Below are 24,579 nucleotides of genomic sequence, written 5' to 3' on the forward strand. Positions count from 1 at the left end.
GCTGTTCTTTATTTTTCCTTTTAAGCACCAAGATCTTGCTATATTTCCCAGGCACAGTCCTGCTACCACTTGGTGTGGGAGTTCTGACCTGTTCCCTTTCTGATCTGGGCCAGTCCACCCATCCTTAGGCAACCTGGTGGCCCCTCAATCCCAGGAGGTCACCATATTCATGCCGAGCTTAGTGCAGACACCCGGTCGGCATAATGACCAGCTGTTCTAAAGGTCTCTTCCAGCTTCTCAATCCTATGCTGCTGACAGTCCCCCCTTCCTCCTGGGGCTGTCTCCTCCTTCTCTGAGTGGTCTCCTGTACCTTCTCCAGGGAGAGCCATGAGGCTCAACTGGGTCTCTAGCTGCTATTTCTGTTGGCTGGGAGCTTCTAGGCGCTCCTAAGGGGACGGGAAAGAGAGTGAGAAGGCACGGAAGATGCCAGGTCGTCCCTCTTGGGGCTCTGTCCTCAGCAAGTCCCTCCCCTGGGTCTCCTGCAGTTTTGGCAGGCCATCTCAGCCACCGGTTTTCCCCAAGCTTCCTGCTGCTGCAGCGGGTCCACGAGCTGGGTCTGCAGTAACTGCCTGTGCAGCGCCTCCTTCTCAGAGGTCAGCGGCTGATAGGTGGCCACGTACTGCTGCAGGTGACCCAGGTACTAGTCTCGCCGCTGCTCCACCACCAGGAAGACCCTGGGCATGAGGGCACGTGGTGACTCGCTTCCAGATTCTGGGCCCATTAATAGGGTAGCGAGAGCACTGTGGGGCTCTGTCATCTGCCCAGGTCCCTGGCCCCTTGCTCCAGGCCATAGAGAATTCCTCCCTTGCCTAGAACCCCATACTTCCTTCCCCAGCCTAAAATCTCACCTCCTTCCTACCATTTAAACTGTAGGCCACAGACTGGTGGAAAACCAGAGGGAGCCAACCACCATCTGCTAAGTGTGCTACAAGCCTAATGCTTTCCATGTATTCTCTCATTTAATCCTCAGCACCTCTGCAAGCAAAATGCTAACTTGCTTTTGAAGTTAACAAAACAGAGACTTAGAGATGCAAAGTAGTTGAATGGTGACCAGTGGAACCCAGGCCGGAATCCAGTTTGAATCTCAGGAGGCTTTTTTGTTTTGTTTTGTTTTGAGACAAGAGTGTCACTCTGTGGCCCAGGCTGGAGTGCAGTGGTACAATCTCAGCTCACTGCAACCTCCACCTCCCAGGCTCAAGCGATTCTCGTGCCTCAGCCTCCTGAGTAGCTGTGATTAAAGGCATGTGCCACCATGCCTGGCTAATTTTTTTTTTTTTTTTTTTTTTTTTTTTGGTAATTTTAGTGGAGATGAGATTTCATGATGTTGGCCAGGCTGGTCTCAAACTCCTGACCTCAAGGGATTCTCCTGCCTCAGCCTCCCAAAGTGCTGGGATTATAGGCGTGAGCCACCAGCCCCGGTATAAGGAGCCTCTTATACCACTGTCTCTTCCCCTCTGATTGGGAGGCTCCATGCCTCTAGCTGGGAGTATAATGTCCAGACATGGGAGGAACCCAGGGCTACCCACCTCTAAAAGTCAGAGGGCAGGAAGCAAGAAACAGTCACAGGACTGCCCTGAAGGGTGCTGGCATCGCCTGCCCCCAGGCTGGAGCTGCCTTTGGCCTCACACCTCCCTTCCCCAGAGGCTGGTGCCCGCCTCCCAGCCCTTCTTGGATGGGGCAGAGGTTACCATCTCCTTCACCTCGCTCAGCTTCTTCTCCTGCAGCTCCTTTACTTGCTGCTCCAACTGCGGTGCGCTCTTGTTCTCACTGTTCTGGACAAAGAGAAGCAATCAGCAGCCACCCACTGCAGCTGGAGACCCCAGAACTTGATGTCTGCCTGCCATGTCACGGGGAAGGGTGGAGGCAGGTTAGAAAAATTATCCCCTCTCTCTCATAGTCATCAGAGCAGGGCTCTGGCTCACAGGTTCCTTTAGAAGTACCATTTCATGTGAGGGCTACATATGCCCATTTTACAGGTGGGGAAACAAAGGCATGGAGGGCCAGGGAGGAGGGCAGGCTCCCGTGGTGGGGCAACCCACCAGCTCCTGGAAGTTGTACTGTGCCTCGCCCAGCTGCTCGCCAAGCTCGTGGTTCTGGGAGAGCACGTGGCTGATGGTGGTGCAGTCATTCTGCATGGTATGCATGTGTGTCTCTGCCTGCTCGTCCCAGAGCTTGGCTTTCTGCTCCAGTTCCAGCAGCCTCTTCTCGTGCTCCCTCAGCCTCTCCTCCTGCTCCCACAGCATCTCCTCCTGCTCCCACAGCCTCTCCTCCTGTTTCCTCAGCCTCTCCTCCTGCTCCAGCAGCCTCTCCTTCTCCAGCAGCCTCTACCTCCTGCTTTCTCAGCCTTTCTCCCTGTTCCCGCAGCCCCTCCTGCTCCAGCAGTCTCTCCTCCTGCTCCGAAAGCCTCTCCTGCTCCAGCAGCCTCTCCTCCTGCTCCCACAGCCTCTCCTCCTGCTCCAGCAGCCTCTCCTCCTGCTCCAGCAGCCTCTCCTCCCACTCCCTGCAGCCTCTCCTCCCACTCCTGCAGCCTCTCCTCCCACTCCCCCAGCCTCTCCTCCCACTCCTGCAGCCTCTCCTGTTCCAGGACTATGTAGAACAGTTCTTTTAAAAACCAGACCACGGGCTTGGAAATGACTTGATCTTTACTGACCGAGTTGTATACTGAGCCTACCCCTTGCCCTTTTAAGGGGCACTGTGTGGAATGGCCTGGGCTCCCCACATCGAAACTTCTCATCTTCACCATCCAGTCCTCGAGCTGCTGTGTGGCCTCCGAGCTCTGCGTCCAGTGCTCGCTCCCCACGGTGCCCCCAACTCACCCACAGCAGCTGACTCACCCCATGCTGCCTCTAACAACCATACACAAAAGCAGCGAGAAATGAGCATGCTGCCTTCTGGGCAGGACACTGCATCCTGCAGAAGGGACCTTCAGGCTCACTCCTGCATCTGGGAAGCCAGGCTGCCAGGGGACGGGGCAGCTCATTGGACTCACCCTGTCCTCTTCCTGCTGCTGCATGGAGACAGCAGAGGGAGCCTGCTCCAACTCTCCAATACGCTGCAAGGAATATTGCAGGTGGCTGGTCAGATCCTTGGATTCTCCTGTAATGAAAGAGGTTGAGATGGGGCCCAAAGGACTCCCCCTAAAGACCTGTCAAAGTGCTAGGTTGAAGGATAACAGGGTGCCAGATTCCCACCCTCGAAGGGAGTGGCGGCACGTTTAGTATGGTAAACTGTGGTCTTCAAGTCTGCCTTTTCCAACATGAGGATGTTGATTGTCTGGAATTGAACCTTTGGGAGAAAAGCCAAGCAAGCACTGAAAGAGAAGGAAAGAAACATTCTTGGGAGGACAGGAGAAAACTCCACACCTTCCACTCACCCCTAACTGCTCTGTTTGTGCTTTGTGTATTTCCATAGTTTGCTTTCTTTTCCTATAGGAAGAGGAAGACAGAGCCCTTACCCGAAGGAGACAGAGATGGCACAGCAAGAGACATGCCACCAGCATGCCACCAATGCCCCAGGACAGGCCCACCCATGGGACCAGGTTACCGGGGGATAACCTGGAAGGATGGGGTAGAATCTGAGGGGTGAGCCTTCTTCCCCAGGCTGGGAGTGGGCGACATGAGACTGGCACCTCTACATTTGAGTGCCTCCCAAACGCAGCAGTCATGAATTCCCCCCAAACCCAGCATTTATATCGTGAACAAAAAAAAAAAAAAAAAAAAAAAAAAGTTACTTCTTCCAGCTGATGTTCCACTTGTTTCTTCTGTTGTTTCTGTGGGGAGAGTCAAATTCAGGTGACTGACGGGGCTCTATTCCCCAGACCAGGATGTGGTAGGCGGGGGCCAGGAATGGATTTTAAAGGCAAAGTTCTCAGGCCAAGTGGCAACACGAACTGGTCAACTCTCCTCAAGCTCCCAAAGACAGAGGATTTGGGTCTTTGTTGGTTTTCGCCAATAGCCACAGAACTCAAAATCTGAATCTGGATTCTCTCGAAAGGACAGTAACATAAACCTCTAGAGATGGAGTCTGAGAAAGGCCCACCCTTCTGCCAGCTTGTGATTTAGAAAGGTGTGTTCATTCAACAAACATTTACTGAGCACATACAAGCCAGGTACGGTTCTTCACAGCAGAGATACAGGACAGAAAAGGACAGACGAGAGCCCTTGGCCCTGAGGTTTCCATTCTAGGGTCCCAAATCTCCGACTCTCAGAGCTAACACAGACCTTTGATACTCTCTACCTCCTCTGGAAACATGAGCCAACGGAGGAGAGGTGGCTTGTCCAGACTCAAGGGCAAATTAGAGACTGAGTCAGGGCAGAAATACGGGGCCCCTGACAACCAGTCAGACTAGTGCTTCCCTGAGAGGTGACAACCCCAGGGTGTGTGTGGCAAGGACTGGAGCAGGGGTGTCTGAAGAAGAGAGAGTTGGCAAAGAAGGGAGTGACAGAAGAGCCATGCTGCATCCTCCTTGCTCTGGGGTCCCCCAGGTGAGGCCTGGGTGCTTCAGCTCCCCATCTGCCCATTGGACCAGGTGCCCTCAGCCCCTTTCTTCAGAGCCCCAAGGGGAAACTAAGGCCCAAGATTGGCAGCGTGGAATCAGGAGACCCCACTGGACTCTTACCAATGATTCTACGTTTTCATTGAGTTGATTGATTGTTGCGGAGCTTGAGTCCAGGGCTACTTCCAGTTCTTGGTACCGGCTCTGAGGCGCATGCAGAGAGGAGGAGTTGGAGGAGGACTGCGGGGAGAGGTAGAGAGAACAATCATTAGGGCTGGGGTGTGTGTGGACTGTCTCAGTTGGCAGAGGGGCACCCAGCTCCCGCTGTGAGAGGAGGTTGGAGGGCTGGCCTGCAGGGTCACTGCACCCTGGCCCAGGGCCTCTTACCTCCAGATCCTTCAGGGTAGCAGATGATGCAGGGGTAATAAAAATGAGAAATTCAAAGAAACAAAAACTTACATGGGAAACATCTCTATACGGATATAGAGAAAGTATAAAAACAGCAAGAGACCATGCACGGTGGCTCACGCATGTAATCCCAGCACTTTGGGAGGCTGAGGTGGGTGGATCACTTGAGATCAGGAGTTCAAGACCAGTCTGTCCAACATGGTGAAACTGCGTCTCTACTAAAACTACAAAGATTAGCTGGGCGTGGTGGCAGGTGCCTGTAATCCCAGCTACTCAGAGGCTAACGCAAGAGAATCGCTTGAACCCGGGAGGCAGAGGTTGCATTGAGCCAGGATTGCACCACACCACTGCACTCCAGTCTGGGTGACAGAGTGAGACTCCGTCTCAAAAACAAAACAAAACAAAAGCCCCAAATCCAACATGCCTGCTCTGTACTAAGCCAGAGGAGGGATAACCAGGACCGCACTAGAACACAGAATAGGGGCATGGCCTCAATGCTCCCAAGCCCATTGGTTGATGAGAAAGATGAAAGGGAAAGGAGGTGTGGCCAGGCAGCAGCATGTCCAGAGGACCTGTGGCATCACAAGGAAAGCTGCCCATGCAACCGCTGGCCCCTCCCTTCTCCCAGAGTGGGAGGGGCCGGCTTTCGCTGGGTGTCTGCTTAGCTTTCTGCGAGACTATTCACACTGGTGGTCAGAGTTCCTTTCCAAGAAGACCTGAGAGGCCACTTTTCTGTCTCCTGCCCTGGACCCTCCTGTGCCACTGAACTCTCTTTCCTGAGGGTCTCAGACCCCAGGGTTCAGGAGGTGGGTGAGGAGTGGACTTCACAGTTTCTTTCCTGACTCCTCACAGCCCTGCCCCAGACTTCCCCTTCCCAGAAATCACCTCCAAGGACCCCTACACAGTGCTCCCCACAACCTCCCTCTCAGAACACCCCCTTCCTAGAGGATCCCTACCCTGATCCTGGGGACATATCTGCCCCCTTTCCAGTTGGATCCAGTCCCAGGCACTCCTACTTCCCAGCTGCTCTTCCTCCTGCACCCACACAATACCCCTTTCTCTCAGAGTGGGCCATGGGTCTAATCAGCCTTTCCCCTCGGATTCCTCTCCTTGACTGAACCAGGACTTACACAAAGTTGCCACGGGGCCTTCTGATCCCCTGCGAGTATGTCTTTCCCGCCCCCCATCCCCACCCCCCCACCGCCCAGTCCCCATCCCCGACCCTCCCTCCGTGTGAGTCATTGCCTCTCCTGGCCCTCCTCTCCATCCCAACAGCAGCTGATCCCCACTCTTCCAGGTCTTCTCCCAGCTGACTGAGGACCTCCAGGTCATTTCTCAATCCCTCCCCTTCCTTTCCTCCTGCCCCCCAGTCTTCAAATAAGTGCTGTCCTGTCCTGTCCTGTCCTAGGCCAACTCCTCTCCCTCCCCATCCTGTCTCCTGCCTCTACAGATGCCTTTCACTCCAGTCCAGCACTAGCCATCTCTCCTGCTCACTGGTTTCACCCCTTACTCAGCCCTACCTTTAAACAAACCCACAGCTCCCCAGTCAGGAAAATGCTTGGTGTTTACCCTGGCCACTTCTTTAGCTGCTAATAGTCTCTCCTCTTCTTTTGCAAGCCACCCCCAAAACTCAGCCTCCACCTTCTCTCATCCCCCAGATGGAGTTGCCACTACCACTACCTCCACTCTCAAGTTACATTGTGAAAGACTTGGTATTTGTTCATTAATTTAGCAACTGCTAAACCTGGGATGCAGGTTTGTGCCAGATGGCCCCTGCCCTCCAGGAGGCTCAGGCAAAAAGCCAGTTGCAGGACAAGTATGCACATGGTTCTGAGAGGGGGAGCCCAGGCTTGGGCTTGCAAAGAAGCCTCCCCAGAGATGGCAAGGTCAGAGGCAAGGCCAGAAGGGCAAGCCACAGTGAGCCCAGATGATGATGACAGGGAGGCAACCAGTTTGCCAAAAGCATTGGGCTGATTTTGCTTCGCTCTGAGAATGAGTTGGTATCTGCTAACTTTGACCATGGGTGGCTGACTGCAGATCATGCCTTTCTCATTCATGCTAATTCATTCCTTCCCTTTTATTTCTTTTTTTGGAGACAGGGTCTCACTCTGCCACCCAGGCTGGAGTGCAATGGCACAAACTGGGTTCACGGCAACCTCTGCCTCCCAGGTTCAAGCCATCCTCCCACCGCAGCCTCCCCAGTAGCTGGGACCACAGGTGTGCGCCACCACACCTGGCTAATTTTTTCATAAAATTACCCTTGTACAGACGGGGTTTCGCTGTGTTGCCCAGGCCGGTCTCGAACTCGTGAGCTCAAAGCAATCTGCCTGCCTCAGCCTCCGAAACTGCTGGGATTACAAGCATAAGCCACTGTGCCCGGCCTGGAAAAAAAAAAAAAAATCCACTTCTAATCTAGCAAATTTTGTGTTCTTGTTTACTATTTTAGCATTAATAACACCAAGTGACTTACATTCTCCTCATGAGCTGTATGCTAGGAATAAAAGCTTGCCACGGTGGAATTATCTAAACTAGAAGAAATCAATACCAGGGATCCCAACAAAAATCACCACAAGGGGCCACATATTCATTTCATTTGATATTTTCTGGAAAAAAATGTTTGCCATAGCAAAGTGGAGAGAGGGGAGCCAAGCAGCAAAATACATCTGTAGTGAGGTAGAGAAAACAGTATCCACTAGAAATCTTTTCAGGAAGGTGCCATTTTGGGTTGGAGAAACTCCTTGAAAGTTAATTTGGGGGAGAAGGAGAGTCCTTGAGGGACCAGGGTAAAGTCAGAACGTTTCCTGGGAGAAAGGGGAACATTTCTCTGGCTAATAAGGGCACAGTGCTGGACAGGGTGAAGAAGAAAAAGTCAGTCAAGAGTGGTACATTTCAGAACATGAAAGGCCTCACACTGCATAAAATGGACTACACCTTAAGACTTCCAATTTTCAGTAAGACTCTTAGGCCCATATAAAATTCAGGGGCCTGTGGATTTTTTGGTGTGGACACCACTGAAGAGGAAGATTGTATGTCTAAATTGGAAGGGCGAGACTTCAGTATAAATTGGGAATTTAGAGTATAGCAAATTAGTCAGACATTAGATAATAAGTAAGCAAAGTTTATGAACAGTTCACCAAGAAATACAAATGGCTCTTTAACATATGAAAATATAACTGTGCAAGGAAAAAAAACATGCAAATTAGTTTCCAAGAGATACTTTCCATTTCTTGCATTGGCAAAGAACAAAAATTTCACTGACGTAATTGTGAGGACAAATGCATTCACTAGTGGGAATTGGTAAAACTTCCATTGAGAGCACTTTGGCAGTAACTATCAAAATTAAAAATGCACATAATCTTTAACTTAATTATTTCAATTCTAGTAATTTATTCTATAGGCATAGACATGGGAAATGACTTTACATACAAAGATATTCAATGCAGCATTATTTGTAATAACCAATGCCTAAAACCAACCTAGAGAGAGGTTAAATAAAAGTCCATACTATATGGTGCATGAAAAAGAAAGAGGTAACTATTTACATATTAATATAGAATAATTGCCAAGATACATTATTAACAGATAAAGTGCAGAAAATGCATATAGTATCTGTATTAATGAAAGGCAAAAATAAAGAGGAATAATATATACATAATTGCTTGTATACTTAGAAAATATTTCGGGAAGGATATTCAAAATGCTAAAAGTGGTTCTAAAGAGGAGAACTGGGTAGCAGGGGGACAGGGAAGAGAAGACTTTTTACTCTATACCTTTAATACACTTTGAATTTTGTACTATATGGATGTATTACCTACTCCAATAATAGAGACTGAGGAAATGAAAAGGACAACATATCAAGAATTGTGATAAATGCTAAGAAGGAGAAATATAGAACAGTTAGAACAAACAAAGGGGAATCTAGACTTGTTTGGACAGGGAAATTTTTCCTGGGTAAGAGATGTTTAAAATGAGACCTAAAGGGTAAAGCATTAGCTTAGGGAAAGGGGATGAAGAGGTGTGCAGGCCAGGAAAGAATTCTAAGGCAAAGGAAGAACTTGTGCAAAAGGCCCTGAGGATGGAAGAAACTCAGCCAGTTTGCAGCACAGAATGAAGACCAGTGTGAAAAGAGAAAAAGGTAACAGGGTTGGTTGCAATAGGAGAAGAGGTAGAGTGCAGATCCACAAAGGCCATATGAGGAATTTTATTGTAATAAAATTATTGGGAAGGCACTAGAGAAGTTTCAGCAAGGAATGGCATGGTCAGAATGAACACTTTATAGAGACTGAATTGGGAGGGGGACAAAAATTGATAATCTAACGTAAACTAAAGGATACTGCAAACGAGACGATGAAACGCTTCACTTGGACTAGTGTGATGGCAAAGGAGATGGAGAAAAAGTAAATGGATTCTCAAGTTTAGAGGTGGGAAAACCTCCAATACACAGAATTGGATATGGGGGAATGAGGGAAAGGCAAATGGATGTTAAAGGAAGATTGCCACGTTTCTAACTTTGAAAGCTGCTGGATGAGTGGTACAGCCAATTGCTGAAATGGGAAGACTCAAGGACAAAGATGTTTGTAGAAAGCTCATGAGGCTGTTTCCCAATATGTAAAATCCCCCTGAAAGGGGTCCTGTGAGGAGCAAATGACATTCTTTATTCAGTAACTAGAAGCCATTGTTATAATGTTTCAAAATCTCTCCTTTGACCCCAGATCTTGTGAGGAAGATAGAGCACTTTCTGTACAAGGGCCTTTTTAATAAGAAAGGACATTGGTTTCTCAAATTGCAATCACTAAACTTAAGGTGCTGTAATTATATACATAATTAGAAAAATCTCTTTTTAAAAAACATAATAATTTGGATACTGTGGTTCACACCTGTAATCCCAACACTTTGGGAGGCTGAGGCAGGAGGAGTTGAGCCCAGGAGTTCAATACCAGGAGTTCAATACCAGCCTCGGCAACATAGTGAGACCCGTCTCTACAAAAAATTATAAAATGAGCCAGGCATGGTGGCATGTGCTTGTAGTCCTAGCTACTTGGGAGACTGAGGAGAGAGGATCTCCTGAGCCCAGGAGTTCAAGGTTACAGTGAGCTATGATTGCACTCCTGAACTCCAGCCTGTGTGACAGAGTGAGATCCACTGTAAAACAAACAAACAAACAAAAAGTATCTTCACAGGAAAATCCCAGAAATCACATAAAACATGTTTCTTGTGTCACAGATGGATCTTTATTTCCCTTAGCAAATCTCCTCAAATGTGACCCTGCTCATCAACATCGTTCAAATCATAGAGCTGTGCTGGGCATACAAAAAAAAAAAAAAAAAAAAAAAAAATGGCATTTATCTATTTTTATGATAGAGGCTGAGGACACAGAAGAGGAATCAGGCATCGGTAACTTTTCAGCATCCCCAATATATGCATAAATAAGGAGCTACAGTTGAGTTTTTACATTTTTAATGTTCTATCATTTGTACTGACAAGGTCCGTAGCCAGCTTTGTTCTGATGCCACCTGCTGGGCAAGTCTGTAGCACCTTATGCCTCTTTGGAAGTGTCCAGTCCTCCCGAACCCTATACCACAAACTCTTGAGAGTTCAGCCAACACTTTGGGAAATATCACTTCAAAATAATATGAAGCTTCAGTGGACTTCATGAAGCATTTTCAGTATGCCCATTCTTGATACTACAGATATACTCAATAGCAATCAATGGTGAATGTGGGCAAAGGCATAATACTGCATTGTTTGTGAGAAAAAATACTGGGAACATGGAAATGTCCATAACCAGCAACTGTTTAAATAAACTAAGATACATCTATACTAAGACATACTATGCAGCCTCTAAAAGTCCTCAGGTTGTTAAAATAAGTTACATGAAAGAAGTGTAGAAAATATAGTATGCTTCCATTCAGGTTTTAAAAAACAATAAGGGGAGGCCAGGTGCAGTAGCTCATGCCAGAACCGTGGGAAGCCAAGGTAGGAGGCCAGGAGTTTGAGACCAGTCTAGGCAACACAGTGAGACCCCCCTGTCTCTACAAAAAATAAAACAATAAGGGAAAAGATATTGACACATTTTAGAAATACAATTTGGAAAAGAAAACACAACAAACTGCTAAGATATTTGTCTCTGTGGAGGGAGTAGAGGCACTAGGGGAGTTAAGATGGGAAGGTGTTGCTTTTCTTTATGATTCTACAAAATTTATAGGTACTTTTAATTTTAAAAACAGTTAATGAGGCCAGGCATGATGGCTCACACCTGTAATCCCAGCACTTTGGGAGGCTGAGGTGGCTGGATCAACTGAGGTCAGGAGTTTGAGACCAGCCTGGCCAACATGGTGAAACCCTGTCTCTACTAAAAATACAAAAATTAGCTGGATGTGGTGGCGGGTGCCTGTAATCCCAGCTACTCGGGAGGCTGAGGCACGAGAATCACTTGAAGCCAAGAGGCAGAGGTTACAATGAGCCTAGATTGTGCCACTGCACTCCAGCCTGGGCAACAGGGCCAGACTCTGTCTCAAAAAAGGAAAAAAATACTAGCTAATGAAATATGCAAATAAAACCATTGTTTAAACTTCCATTCCTAACCGGGTGTGGTGGCTCATGCCTTTAATCCCAGCACTTTGGAAAACCAAGGCAGGAGGATCACAGGCAACATAGCGAGACCCCAACCCTAAAAAAAAAAAAAAAAAAAAAAAAATTAGCCAGGCATGGTGGCACATGCCTGTGGCCCCAGCTACTCAAGAGGCTGAGGCAGGAGGATCACTTGAGCCCAGAAGGTCAAGCCAGCAGTGAGCTATGATCATGTCATGGCACTCCAGCCAGGGTGGAGTCAGACCTGTTTCAAAAAAAAAATTTTTTTTTTTTTTTTTTTTTTTTTTTTTTTTTGAGAGGGAGTCTTGCTCTGTCACCCAGGTTGGAGTGCAGTGGCACAATCTCAGCTCACTGCAACCTCCGCCTCCCAGGTTCAAGCGATTCTCCTGACTCAGCCTCCCAAGTAGCTGGGATTACAGGTACCCACCACCACACCCAGCTAATTTTAGTATTTTTAATAGAGTTGGGGTTTCACTATGTTGGCCAGGCTGGTCTCAAACTCCTGATCTCAGGTGATCCACCTGCCTTGGCCTCCCAAAGTGCTGGGATTACAGGCGTGAGACACTACGCCCGACCTAAAAAATTTTTTTATTAAAAAAATTAACTATTTCTGAAATTCACTACTGAGATGAAGAAAGTCACAAGGGAATATACCTCCCACTCTAGCAAACAACAACAAAAGGCCAGATTAGCTAGAAAAAAAAAATATGTTTAACTCCTCAGAAAACTAAGGACAGAAAGAAATCTAAGTTGGGTGCAGTGGTTTATGCCTGTAACCCCTGGACTTGGGGCACCGAGGCAGGCAGATCGCTTGAGCTCAGAAGTTGGCGATCAGCCTGGGCAACATGGCAAAACCCTGTCTCGACAAAAAATACAAAAATTAGCCGAGTGTGGTGGTACACGCCTGTAGCCCCAGCTGCTCAGGAGGCTGAGGTGGGAGGATCCATTGAGCCAGGCAGGCAGAGGTTGTAGTGAGCTGAGATCACTACAGGCTGTACTCCAAGCTGGGTAAGAGTGAGACCCTGTCTCAAAACAAAAACAAAAACCAAAGAAACCTAAATGATCCAAACTCCAGAAAGTGCCAACTCCTTCATAGGAGAGAACAGACCCCCTAGCTGTTGTTCTTCCTAGTTCAACTACGGTAGGAAGAGGAATACTATAGGGGGAGAAAAGAGAAACATGTTGAAATTTAACAAAATTTTCACAACCCCTTGGAGGCTGGTTTGCCATTAGAACCTAGAGGACCCAAATCCACAGAGGAAGGCTTCCCACCAATCTTACCCCTTAGATGATAACCAGGTACAGGAGGGTGTAGTACACTAAAATTGTGGATAACAGAAGGAAAGCTGTGAGAGCTTGACTTCTCCCAAGGGCAAAATACCCTTTAAAGATGAAAGGGGAGGCAGGATGGTTGTGAAATCCAACAGAGGCACTCTTGGAGGCTAACTGGGGTCAGAAATGCTAAGAAACCCGTCCCTAGGCATTGTGGACATTCCTCTACAAAAGGGCAGGGCACGCATGAGAGCTGAGAAAAATATCCTCCTGTCCCCAGCTCATTGATAAAAAAAAGTCCTGGCAGCAAGGTTGTAAAGCAGGGAAAGATCTCCCACCTTGATAAAAGCTGGTGGCTTAGCTATGAAGCAAAGTAAGATCTCTGGAATCTTGCCAATGCCCAAAACTCAGATCCTGGTGATATGAGAGTTCTGATTCTACCTTCATTCAAAATATTTGAAGCTAGAGGTAAACTGAATCAAACTAAACTAAAACTGCAATGAAGCCCCAATCGAGAATTCATATACATCACATTGAGCCACCATTCAAGTGGCCTGAAAAAAAATACAAAGGGCATGCCCTGTTTTGGAAGTAAATATTTGCTTCAATTTCTCTCTTTTTTTTTCACCATAAAACGTCCATCATCCAATCAAATATACAAGTCGTGTAAAAGCAAGAAAATAAGATTCACGGTAAGGGAGAGAAAGGGCCCAACAGAAGCAGAACTAGAAAAGACCCAGATGTTGAATTATCAGTTTGGATCTTTAAAATAACTGATACAAGGAAAAAAAACCAATAAAATAACTGATTAAAATGCTAAAAAGTAGAGTGGAAAATGTGGAAAACATGCATGAAGAAATAGGAAATTTCAGCAGAAAATGGTAATTATACAAATATAATGAAATGCTAGAAATAAAAATATTAGAAAAAAATTAAAAATAATTCAGTGCAACTATGTATTCATCAATAACTAAAACCAAAAAAATTTTAAATGGAGAATTCAATTAACAAGTTTAACAGGTTAACATTGGAAAGCATCAAAAAACTTAAAGATGGTTAAATGGAAAGTATCCAAACTGAAAACAAAAAGAAAACAGGGCAGGGGAAAAATCATCTGAGATCTGTAGGTTTATATCAAATCATCTAATATACATGTAACTAGAATCTCCAAAGAGGAGAAGCAAGAAAGTATGAGACGAGAGAAAAATGTAAACAGATAATGGCCAAGAAAGAACCAATATTAATGAAAGACATCAACACAGATCCAAGAAGTTCAGTAAACTCTATACAAAGAAAAACATACCTAGACATATCCTAGTCAATCTGCTGAAAAGTAAATATAATGCACAGATGCAGCCATTGAGAACAACCACACATTATGGAAAGGGAAATAAAAATTAAAATGATGAATGACTTCTCACCAGAAACAAATGAGGCCTGAGTACAATAAAATAACTTCTTTAAAGTACTGAAAGAAGAAATAAAAGGTCAACATAGAATCCTATATCCAACTAAAATACCCCTTAGAAATAAAAGGAAGGACATTGTCTAATAGACAAAAGCTGAGAGAACTCATCTCTAATAAAAACTGCAACAGGGCCAGGCACAATGGCTCACACCTGTAATCCCAGCACTTTGGGAGGCCAAGGTGGGCAGATCACCTGAGGTCAGGAGTTCAAGACCAGCCTGGCCAATATGGTGAAACCCTGTTTCTACTAAATATATAAAAGTTAGCTGGGCTTGGTGACATGTGCCTATAATCCCACCTACTTGGGAGGCTGAGGCAAGAGAATCGCTTAAACTTGGGAGGCAGAGGTTGCAGATCGCACCACTGCACCCTAGCCTGGGCGACAGAGCAAGACTCAGTCTCAAAAAAACAAAAACAAAGACAAAAAACCAGAAAAAACAAAAAACACTGCAATAGGCTGGGCACTGTGTCTCATGCCTGTAATGCCAACACTTTGGGAGGGCAAGGCAGGAGGATCAAATGTTTCGGCCGGGCGTGGTGGCAGGCGCCTGTATTCTCAGCTAATCGGGAGACGGAGGTTGCAGTGAGCCCAGATAGCGCCATTGCACTCCAGCCTGGGACCACAACAGCGACACTCCGTCTCAAAAAAAAAAAAAAAGTTTGTCTTCAGAGTTTTCTAATTAGACTAGAATAATATGACAACTCTGCAAATGAGAGTAGAAAACAAACAAAAGGCCCTCTAGCAATAACACTAACCTTGCTGCTTAGCCAAAACTAAGTTGTAAAACAGTCAAAGGCTGCTATCGTACTGTTTTCCAAGGCGTTTTTCGACAGACAATAAATTCCGAATACCTAAAATCATTCTAACAAATGCACAGAACAGGCTTTCAAACCCAACACTAAAGCAAGGTAAACAAATCCTCATACTTGGCACTTCACCGAAATTAGATCCAATTATGGATATATGCCTCAAAAAAACAGCGACTAGCTCATCCTGAATTCATCGGGTTCCTCTCTATTAGCAGTTCTGTGGAGTTAACGCCCAACTCAGCCTTCAGCTGAATTCCAAAACCGTACTTTCCTAAACTTAATCACCACAGAAAAAACATAGCCCTGCTCCACTGGCAGGAGGCAGTGACGCTGCAAGCTTCCAGGCTGTCGTTCATGTTAAATTCCCAATTCACGGGATTAACAGAAACTGTCTACACAACTGCTAGTTATTACCTTCCAAACCCCCGAGAGAAAAAAAAGATGGGACTAGGGTAAGAGCCATTACAGGTGAGAAGTCTCCCTTCTCCGTCCAGGGCACCCCAAGAGGGACCACAGTCCTAGAACAGGACCTGTGCTGCTAAGTATCCAGACTTGCCCCAGGCGACCAGTTCCCGGGACAGTAGGAAGGGAACCGTGTCGCCCCGCCCACCTTGAGCCGCTCGGCACCCAGCTCCGCCTCTCTCCAGGAACCGCTGCATGGGACAGAGGCCACCCGCCAGCCTGCCTTGCCCTGGCCGGGCAACTAAAGAGAATCTCGGCGCTCACCATCGCAACTCTCTCCTCAGCCATCTTGGCTCAGCCCACCACTGCGCGACCGGAAGTCGGCGGTTTCCCAGACAACGAGGCAAGCGGAAGTTGTAGGACTGTGGAGGACGCTGAGGAGCCGGGGAAGGAAGTAAATAGCCGAGTGACCTAAGGAATCGGGGGAGAGTTAGGGTCTGCTCCACAGAAGGCTTACCTCTGAAAGAGTAGGGGAGGGAATGCGCAGCCACTCGCTGCCTTTATCCCGAGAAGCCCCTAACCCCTCTCGTCGTGGTCTGTACATGGTGTGTACCTCCGGCCGCGCTGGCTGGATAGGCCAGCCACCTGGGATGTCAGCCTGTTTCTCCCGCCACCTGGCCGTGCCCTGACTCTAATCTGCATTTAATTCAGTCCTCCTTCCGGGACCCTCGGGCGGAGAATCTCATTCTTGCCTTTGGTACGAAACTCCCCGTTTCTTGGCTATCCCTATGGAATTGAGGTACTCACCTTATCAGCTTCCCACTCTTGTTTACTCCAGAATTTGCAAACACGCTCCCGGTGGGCTCCGTTTGAGCAGCAGTCTTTTGATCGGAAATATTTAAAAGTTAGGAGATTTCGCAAGAAATCGGCCATGGGATAAAGAGACGACAGTCGGCCTGCGTTTCTGCAAGACAGTGAAATCGATCTGAATGGCGGCTGCGACTGTAAATAAACATTTCTTGGCCTTTTTACCACAGTCTTCCCTTCCTAGCATACTTCAGGCGTTTTCCAGTGCCTGTCTGGCCCCAGGTGCGGTGAATTAAATGTTTAGTGTTTCTAAACCAGGAAAACGTGTGGGCTTTGGAATCAAACATGAGTTCTGGATTTGATTACTGCATGACCTAAGCCCGTCGTTTCTTTGAGCCTCATTTATTAAAGTGCCGGGAGCTGTGTGATGAACAAAACAGAGGATCGCTGCACCTGAGCACTGACTTTAGTCCCAATTCATACTTTTAAGTCTCGCTCTTGTAATGTAGACATAAAATCTGCGTCTCCCAATTCGTGAATTGGGACAGCATTTAAGACAAGTTTCTCCAGGCCTTTAAGAGAAGGAGAACCCCACTGACTAATAATTACAGTTACGTAGAAGAAACAAGTACGGTAATCTATCCAAACACAAGGGGAAAAGACAGCAATAAAATGACAGCTCTTCTAAGTATTTCAGTAACACTCTCTTAATCTTTATAACAATCCCATGAGACTCTTAGTCTCCCACTTTTTTCAGATAAATACTCTGCTTTTCATTTATTAAAAAATTTTTTTTTGCAGTTTGGCCAGCATGGCGAAACCCCGTCTCTACTAAAAATACAAAAAATTAGTCGGGCATGGTAGTGGGCACCTGTAATCGCAGCTACTCGGGAGGAGGCTGAGTCAGGAGAATCACTTGAACCCAGGAGGCAGAGGTTGCAGTGAGCCGAGATCGCACTACAGCTCTCCAGCCTGGGCGATAGAAGGAGACTACGTCTAAAAAAAAAAAAAAAAAAAAAAAAAAAAAAAAATTGCTGGGCTCAGTGGCTCACGCCTGTAATGCCAGGACTTTGTGAGGCTGAGGTGAGCACATCACCTGAGGTCAGGAGTTCGAGACCAGCCTGGCCAACATGGTGTAACCCCGTCTGTACTAAAAATACAAAAACTTAGCCGCGCGTGGTGGCTGGCTCCTGTAATCCCAGCTACTCGGGAGGCTGAGGCAGGAGAAGTGCTTGAATCCAAGAGGCAGAGGTTGCAGTGAGCCGAGATCGTGCCATTGTACTCCAGCCTGGGCAACAAGAGAAAAACTCTGTCTCAAAAAATTTTTTTCAGAGACAGAGGTCTCACTATGATGTCCAGACTGGACTTGAACTCCTAGGCTCAAGCAATCCTCCTGAGGCAGAAAAATAGGGTCTGGAGGCAGGGAACATAAGGCTGATTCACACTGCAGCTGTAACAGGAAATATTCTGTCCATAGGGCATAGGTCGTAAATGTCTTTGTAACTTTACTTCATCTTCTCCATTTACATAAGGCATACCCGAAGTAACCGTGGAATCCTCTGGGGGTATTTAAACTCCCCAAAATTCTGTGACAGAGCCCTTGAACTTCTAAGCTCAGGCCCACTGCCACACTGTGGAGTGTACTTTCATGTTTAATAAATTCCTTTGTCCCTTCCTTGCTTTGTTTGTGCATTTTCTCCAATTCTTTTGTCAAGACACCAATAATCTGGACACTCTCCACCTTTAACACTTCCACCTCATCCTCTCAAGGAGCTAGGATTACAGGCACCAGTCACCATGCCTGCTGCTAAATTCTCCACTTTTCAGAGATTAAACACCTTGCCTAAGTGAGCCGAGATCTTGCCACTGCACTCCAGCCTGGGAGACAGAGCAAGACTCTGTCTCTAAATAAATAAATAAATAAATAAATATTCATTTCTAATCCCCAGTGCTTAGTTTTTTTGTTTTTGGGACCAGGATCTTGCTCTGTTGCCCAAGTTCAGTGGGACAATCACAGCTCACTGCAGTCTCCACCTCCCAGGCTCAAGTGATCCTCCCACCTCAGCCTCCCAAGTAGCTGGGACTACAACTTCATGCCACCACACCCAGCTAATTTTTGTATCTTTTGTACAGATAGGGTTTCATCTTCTTACCTAGGCTAGTCTCAAGCTCCTAAGCTCAAGCAATCCAGCCACCTTGGCCTCCCAAAGTGCTGGAATTACAGACGTGAGCCACCCTGCCCAACCCACAGTGCTTAGTTTCATGCAGTTTTTCAGTATTGCAGTCCTCTTCATGGGTGGGGTTACTATGCAACACTGACAGTCTAGGAAGAAATCATTCCCAAGGAATCAAAAAAAAAATGAAATAAAAAGAGGAATTGAATCTAATGTCTTCTACCCTATTCTTTTTATCTTCTACCCTATTCTTTTTACACACAGTCTTTTTGCCACTTTCAAAAGACTGATTCTCAATCTGACATGTCACTCCCTGTTCTCTTCAGTTACCCGTTAGTTCTACCGATTTGGGGAATTCCCAGCACTCCTCTACAGAGAATACACAACATCTAGAACAAAATTTTCCAAAGGCCTCTTCACTAAAGTGTAAGAAACTACTTTCACCTTTTCCTTCAAAGATGCAACCATTTATTTCAGGGCCTAAATATCCAAGGTCCCTTTAACCAGCAGATCCAAAACCATTCTAGAAAACTCCTCTATTATTTCCACAAAATGAGAACTAGAAAGTAGAAGCCATTATGTCTCTTTTTTCAGAGCAAAGAACTACAGACTCAGGCCTAGTCCATTTGCATGACTGTCTGGGGGTTCCTGCTGCAGTCAGGAGGACCGGGGGCAGTTTAGTCATCGATGAATAGCAAATAGACTGCAGCATTCTCCTTATAAAGGATTTACCTCTCAATTCCAAACCTTTCCTCAAGGGATTCACTGAAAAGCCAGGAAACGGTGAAACTTAAGTGGAGAATGGATTACAAAGGCTAACTGGTATCTGTACATGGCTATATGAACATGTAACTTGCAAATACAGAAGAATACATAATACATGTTGTCTAGACATCTGGATGAAGTTTTCATTTTGTTTCATTTTATCTCATTTTGAGACAGAGTCTGGCTCTATCACCCAGGCTGGAGTGCAGTGGTGCGATCTCGGCTCACTGCACCTCCGGGTTTAAGTGATTCTCATACCTCGGCCTCCAGAGTAGCTGGGATTACAAGTGCCAGCCGCCATGCCTGGCTAATTGTTGTGTCTTTAGTAGAGACAGGATTTCACCATGTTGGCCAGGCTGGTCTCAAACTCCTGACCTCAAGTGATCTGCCTGCCTTGGCCTCCCAAAATGCCAGGATTATAGACGTGAGCCACCACGCCCAGTGTGGATGAAGTTTTAATAAGACATAATAATGTCCTTTATATCAGAGGTGTGGAAGAAGAGGAAGAGGATGGGGAAATGAGAGAAGAGCATCTTTCCTGGGGGATTTTTAAAATATATATTTCTACACAATAAAGATTTGTTTTTCAAATAAATAAATTACTTTATAGCACCCTTATATACTGTCAGTTCAATAAGTTGTTAACATCTTTTGGAAGGCATCTGGCATTATAAATCCTTAAAAATGTGCATACCCTTTGATCAGTTCTATTTCTGAAATTATATGCTAAGGAAGCAATCAAGAAAACAAAGATTTATAAAAAGAGTATTTACTACACATTTATTTTGGATAATTAAAAATAATACTTTAAAACTGGAAAAAAAAGCTGGGCCCAGTGACTCGCGTCTATAATCCCAAGGCCCAGTGACTTACGTCTATAATCAAGGTGGCGCCACTACACTCCTGCCTGGGCAACAGAGGGAAACTCTGTCTCAATAATAATAATAATAATAATAATAATAATAATAATTTTAAAGGAGGCCAAGCGCGGTGGCTCATGCCTGTAATCCCAGCACTTTAGGAGGCCGAGGCAGATGGATGGATCTCTTGAGGTCCAGAGTTTGAGACCAGCCTGGCCAACATAGCAAAACCTCATCTCTACTAAAAATACAAAAATTGGCCAGGCGTGGTGGCAGGCGCCTGTAATCCCAGCTACTCAGGAGACTGAGGCAGGAGAATCACTTGAACCCGGGAGGTGGAGGTTGCAGCGAGACGAGATTGTGCCACTGCACTCTAGCCTGGGTGACAGAGCAAGACTCTGTCTCAAAAAAAAAAAAAAAACCATTTTGGTTCAATGTAACACAGGAAAACAAGATTTTCTATTCACTGGGGAGAATGTTTTACTTGGAGAAAAAAGTTCACATTTATTTAGCTTATATGCTCCCTCTGGATAATAAGGAGTCACTGAGGGTTTTTAGGAAAGGAACAAATATCATAAAACCTAAGTTTTAATTATGTTTAGCTGTGCGGTCATCTTGTGGGATCTAATACTCACTGAAGAAAGCAAGATGTGGCCACCTCCATGGATCCTACCATGCCTACAAGAGAGTTCTGACTCTAAGCCTCCAAAGGAGGAAGACCAATACTGGATTTTCTGGAAAAGGAGCCTCTTATTTATTCTCCTGAGCTATAGAATTTATAAGCAGCCATATACTGGAAATTATACCTGAAGGCCAGTCACAGGGAAGAAGAGCTAAGAAGTCTACACTTCTGCTTGGAGGGTACAGGGCCACTGAGACTACTGGTCCGCACTCCCTGGCAACTTCTCCTTTTCAGAAGAATGCTGTCTGTGTGGTTTAGGTGTATCTCCCCCTGAGCATCAACAGCAGAAGCTAAGTACTATCAAAGTCACATAAACAAGGCAGTAACAAGTGAACCAGACAGCCACCCCCACCTCAGACAGTCCCTTAGCTATTCCCATCCTGTCAGTCCACAGTGTGACTCAAGTTGTACATCGCTGTCTCTCACTATCTCAGGTCTCAGTCCTCAATATAGCTTTTTTTTTTTTTTTTTTTTTTTTTTTTTTTTTTTTTTTTTTGAGACAGAGTTTCACTCTGTCATCCAGGCTGGAGTGCACGATCTCACTGCAGCCTCCACCACCTGAGTTCAAGTGAGTCTCGTGCCTCAGGCTCACCCTCCTGAGTAGCTGGAATTACAGGCACCCGCAACCACACCCAGCTAAGTTTTCGTATTTTTAGTAGAGATGGGTTTTCACCATGTTTGCCTGCCTGATCTTGAACTCCTGAGCTCAGGTGATCTGCCCGCCTCAGCCTACCCTTCCTGCTGGAATTACAGGCGTGAGCCACCGTGCCCAGCCCTGCATCTTTATATCTTGTGTGCATCCGGGTATCTCCTTTTTTTTTGACCTCATTTGTCATAGTGCACATCAGATTATATTTATTGATTGGTAAATACATAGATGAATTAGTACATGAAAAAATAAATGATTATACATACACAGATATTAGATTGAATGAAAAGTTATGAAAGATAAATTTTTTTAATGTTCAGTTTATTCATGATCTCATTTTTCCTTCGAGTTTTAATAGCAGAACTTTTCTAAGAGGCATATATGTATGCTGATGTGTGATATGTGTAGGATATCTGTTGAGATGAGAAGTCAGAATAATTTTCAATCCATAAAGCTTACTGTAGACAAGAACTTAAGTGTGTTATTTTTAAAGGTAAATCAGCTTCTAACTTCTTTGTTTAACCATTTCTAACTTCTTTATTTTGTTTAACCACATTTCCTCTAGCTACTGAGGTCAAACCTGAATTAGGCTGTAGACTCCCCCGGCTGGGTAAGAATGGGAAGAAGAGCAGAAAACCTAAACTTTGGTTGATGGACTATTTTGCCCAGGCAAAAGCAGGGAATCTATGAGGCATATGAAGACATTCGCCGGGAGAACTCTGTTGGCACTTTCCACTGTTCCATGTAAGTAGGAAAGGTGTGGGCCAGCAGCTGCTTACCCGGATGCTTCTGGCGGGCTCTGGCAACAGCTCCTTCCACCCTTCACTTGCTTAACAGAGACCCTTCCTTGTGTTAGCCAACATCACTCCCACATAAATGATGGTTTCTCGCATGCAGAAGGAGGTGCTTTCTGCTTTGGTGCTTCTTACCAACATCCTATGCTCTGAAATTTCTGAAGGTCTTTGGTACCAACAGGATAACCCTGTTGGACATGTTTTTTGATATTTTCCCAAAATGCAAGTGTTTTTTTAAAAGGTAGGCTCAAAATAGTCTACTCCCTATTCCTGTTCTCAGCGTGAGCGCTGGTCTGTTCATTTGGGCAGTTTCTCCCCATAGCATTTATGGTATAACATTACATCCTGAGGAGGGGTATCGGGTGCATTTAAAATAATCCATAGTTAGTAAGAGAGAAGAGTTGCCTCTTAGGAATTTAACCTCTTGAGATTTTCATTCTACCCAAATTCCATCACAAAACCATCTGGCTAGTTTATAACTCTGGCTCATAATTACTTAATAACTATATCTTTCCCTCCCTCCCTTCTTTCCTCTTCCTCCCTCCCTCTTTCCTTCTTCTTTCTCCCTCTCTCTTTTTTTTTTTTTTTTTTTTTTTTTTTTTTTTTGAGATGGAGTTTTGCTCTTGTTGCCCAGGCTGGAATGCAATGGCGTAATCTCAGCTCACTGCAACCTCTGCCTCCTTGGTTCAAATGATTCTCCTGCCTCAGCCTCCCTAGTAGCTGGGACTACAGGCGTGTGCCACCACGCCCGGTTAATTTTCTGTATTTTTAGTAAAGACGAGGTTTCACCGTGTTAGCGAGGCTGCTCTCAAACTCCTGATCTTAGGTGATCTGCCCACCTCGGCCTCCCAAAGTGCTGGGATTACAGGCATGAGCCACTGCGCCCAGCTGCCCTCTTTCTTTCCTTCTTTCTCTTTTCTTTTTCTTTTTTTCTCTTCCTTTCTTTCTTTTCTTTTTCTTTTTCTTTCTTTTCTTTCTGTTTTTGAGACAGAGTCTCTTGCTCTGTCACCCAGGCTGAAATGCAGTGGCACAATCATGGCTCATTGCAGCCTCAAATTCCTAGGCTCAAGAGAGCCTCCTACCTCAGCCTCCTGAGTAGCTGGGACTACAGGCATGCACCACCATGCTCAGCTAATTTTTTATTTTTTGTAGAGATGGAGTTTTGCCATATTGCCCAGGCTGGTCTCAAACTCCGAGGCTCAAGTGATCCTCCTGCCTTGACCTCCCCAAGTGTTAGGATTACAGGCGCAAACCACTGCACCTGATTAGATTATTTCTCTTACCATGTTGCTCTAATTTCTCTATGTTTTAATTGATTGCCCCCAGGAACCTCTTTCTCTCCAACTAGTGAGCTCCGTCTATTGAAAATTACAGAAACTAGGGCTAGGCGCAATGGCTCACACCTCTAATCCCAGCACTTTGGGAGCACAAGGTAGGAGGACCACTTGAGTCCAGGAGTTTGAGACCAGATGGGGAACATATCCAGACCCCATCTCTACAAAATGAAAATACAAAAAAAATTAGCCAGGCATGGTGGCACACTCCTGCAGTCTTAGCTACGTGGGAGGCTAGGGCAGGAGGATCACTTGAGCCTGGGACGTCAAGACCACTGTGAGTTTTGATCATGCCACCAAACTCCAGCCTGGGTGACGAGTGAGAACCTTCTAAAAAAAAAAAAAAAAAATTTGGGAAGCTGTCCTAGCGGGTCCCAGGTTCATATTCCAACTTTACCAAAAATTCCCTCTGTGAGTGACACAAGTTATTTCCCTTCTCAGCACTTCGGTTTTCCTCTGTATAATATGTGACTATTGGACTCTGATATTCACCTACCTTTGTAGCTTAAGTGTTTCAGAAATCCAGGATTCTGTGAGTACCTCTTCCCCTCTTGTAAATCCTGTCCAGTGTAGTCAGTGTGCTCTGAATAAGATGCAGGGATAGAGTCTTTTAGCAAAGCAAAGAGGGAAAATCATGAGACAGGGAAAGTCAGAGAGAAGAGGCACTTGAGAAGGAAGTCAATCAGAGCAAGAATGCAAATGAAAATAAGAGGAGAAAAAGGGGACACAGACCACATATCAACAAGGGAAAGTATTCTCCCATACAGCTCTGTTTCTTCCCTACCAGCTCCAGACCCCTATTTTTAATTTTCATTTACTTTTATATATTCTATTTTTTCTTTTCTTTTCTTTTTTTAATTTTTAGCGACACAGTCTTGCCCTATTGCCCAGGCTGGAGTGCAGTGGCATGATTATGGCTCGCTGTAGCCTCAACTTCTGGATGCTCAATTGATCCTCTTGCCTCAGCCTCTTGAGTACTTGAGACCGCAGGCATGCATTACCGTGCCCAGCTAATTTTTTTCATTTTTTATAGATACAGAATCTCGCTATATTGCCCAAGCTGGTCTC

General features: G+C 45.8%; 1 protein-coding gene across 2 annotated transcripts in view; it reads right to left on the reverse strand.

The window, feature by feature from the left end:
• LOC126947336 (uncharacterized) overlaps positions 1-15,868 on the reverse strand; it is a 32,088-nt gene extending 16,220 nt beyond the window's left edge. The window contains exons 1-4 of one of the 2 annotated variants that reach the window (XM_050778012.1): positions 15,771-15,868; positions 4,619-4,735; positions 2,990-3,052; positions 1,689-1,772 (exon numbers count right to left, since the gene is read on the reverse strand). In XM_050778012.1, coding sequence (XP_050633969.1) covers positions 1,689-1,772; positions 2,990-3,052; positions 4,619-4,735; positions 15,771-15,794 — 288 coding nt within the window. In that variant the 5' untranslated portion in view covers positions 15,795-15,868. The remainder of the gene's footprint in view (positions 1-1,688; positions 1,773-2,989; positions 3,053-4,618; positions 4,736-15,770) is intronic. The other variant, XM_050778013.1, reaches the window with a different exon arrangement.
• Positions 15,869-24,579: the final 8,711 nt, after the last annotated feature.

Source organism: Macaca thibetana, unplaced genomic scaffold (assembly GCF_024542745.1).
Source record: "Macaca thibetana thibetana isolate TM-01 unplaced genomic scaffold, ASM2454274v1 unplaced_scaffolds144, whole genome shotgun sequence".
Taxonomy (NCBI): Eukaryota; Metazoa; Chordata; class Mammalia; order Primates; family Cercopithecidae; genus Macaca; species Macaca thibetana.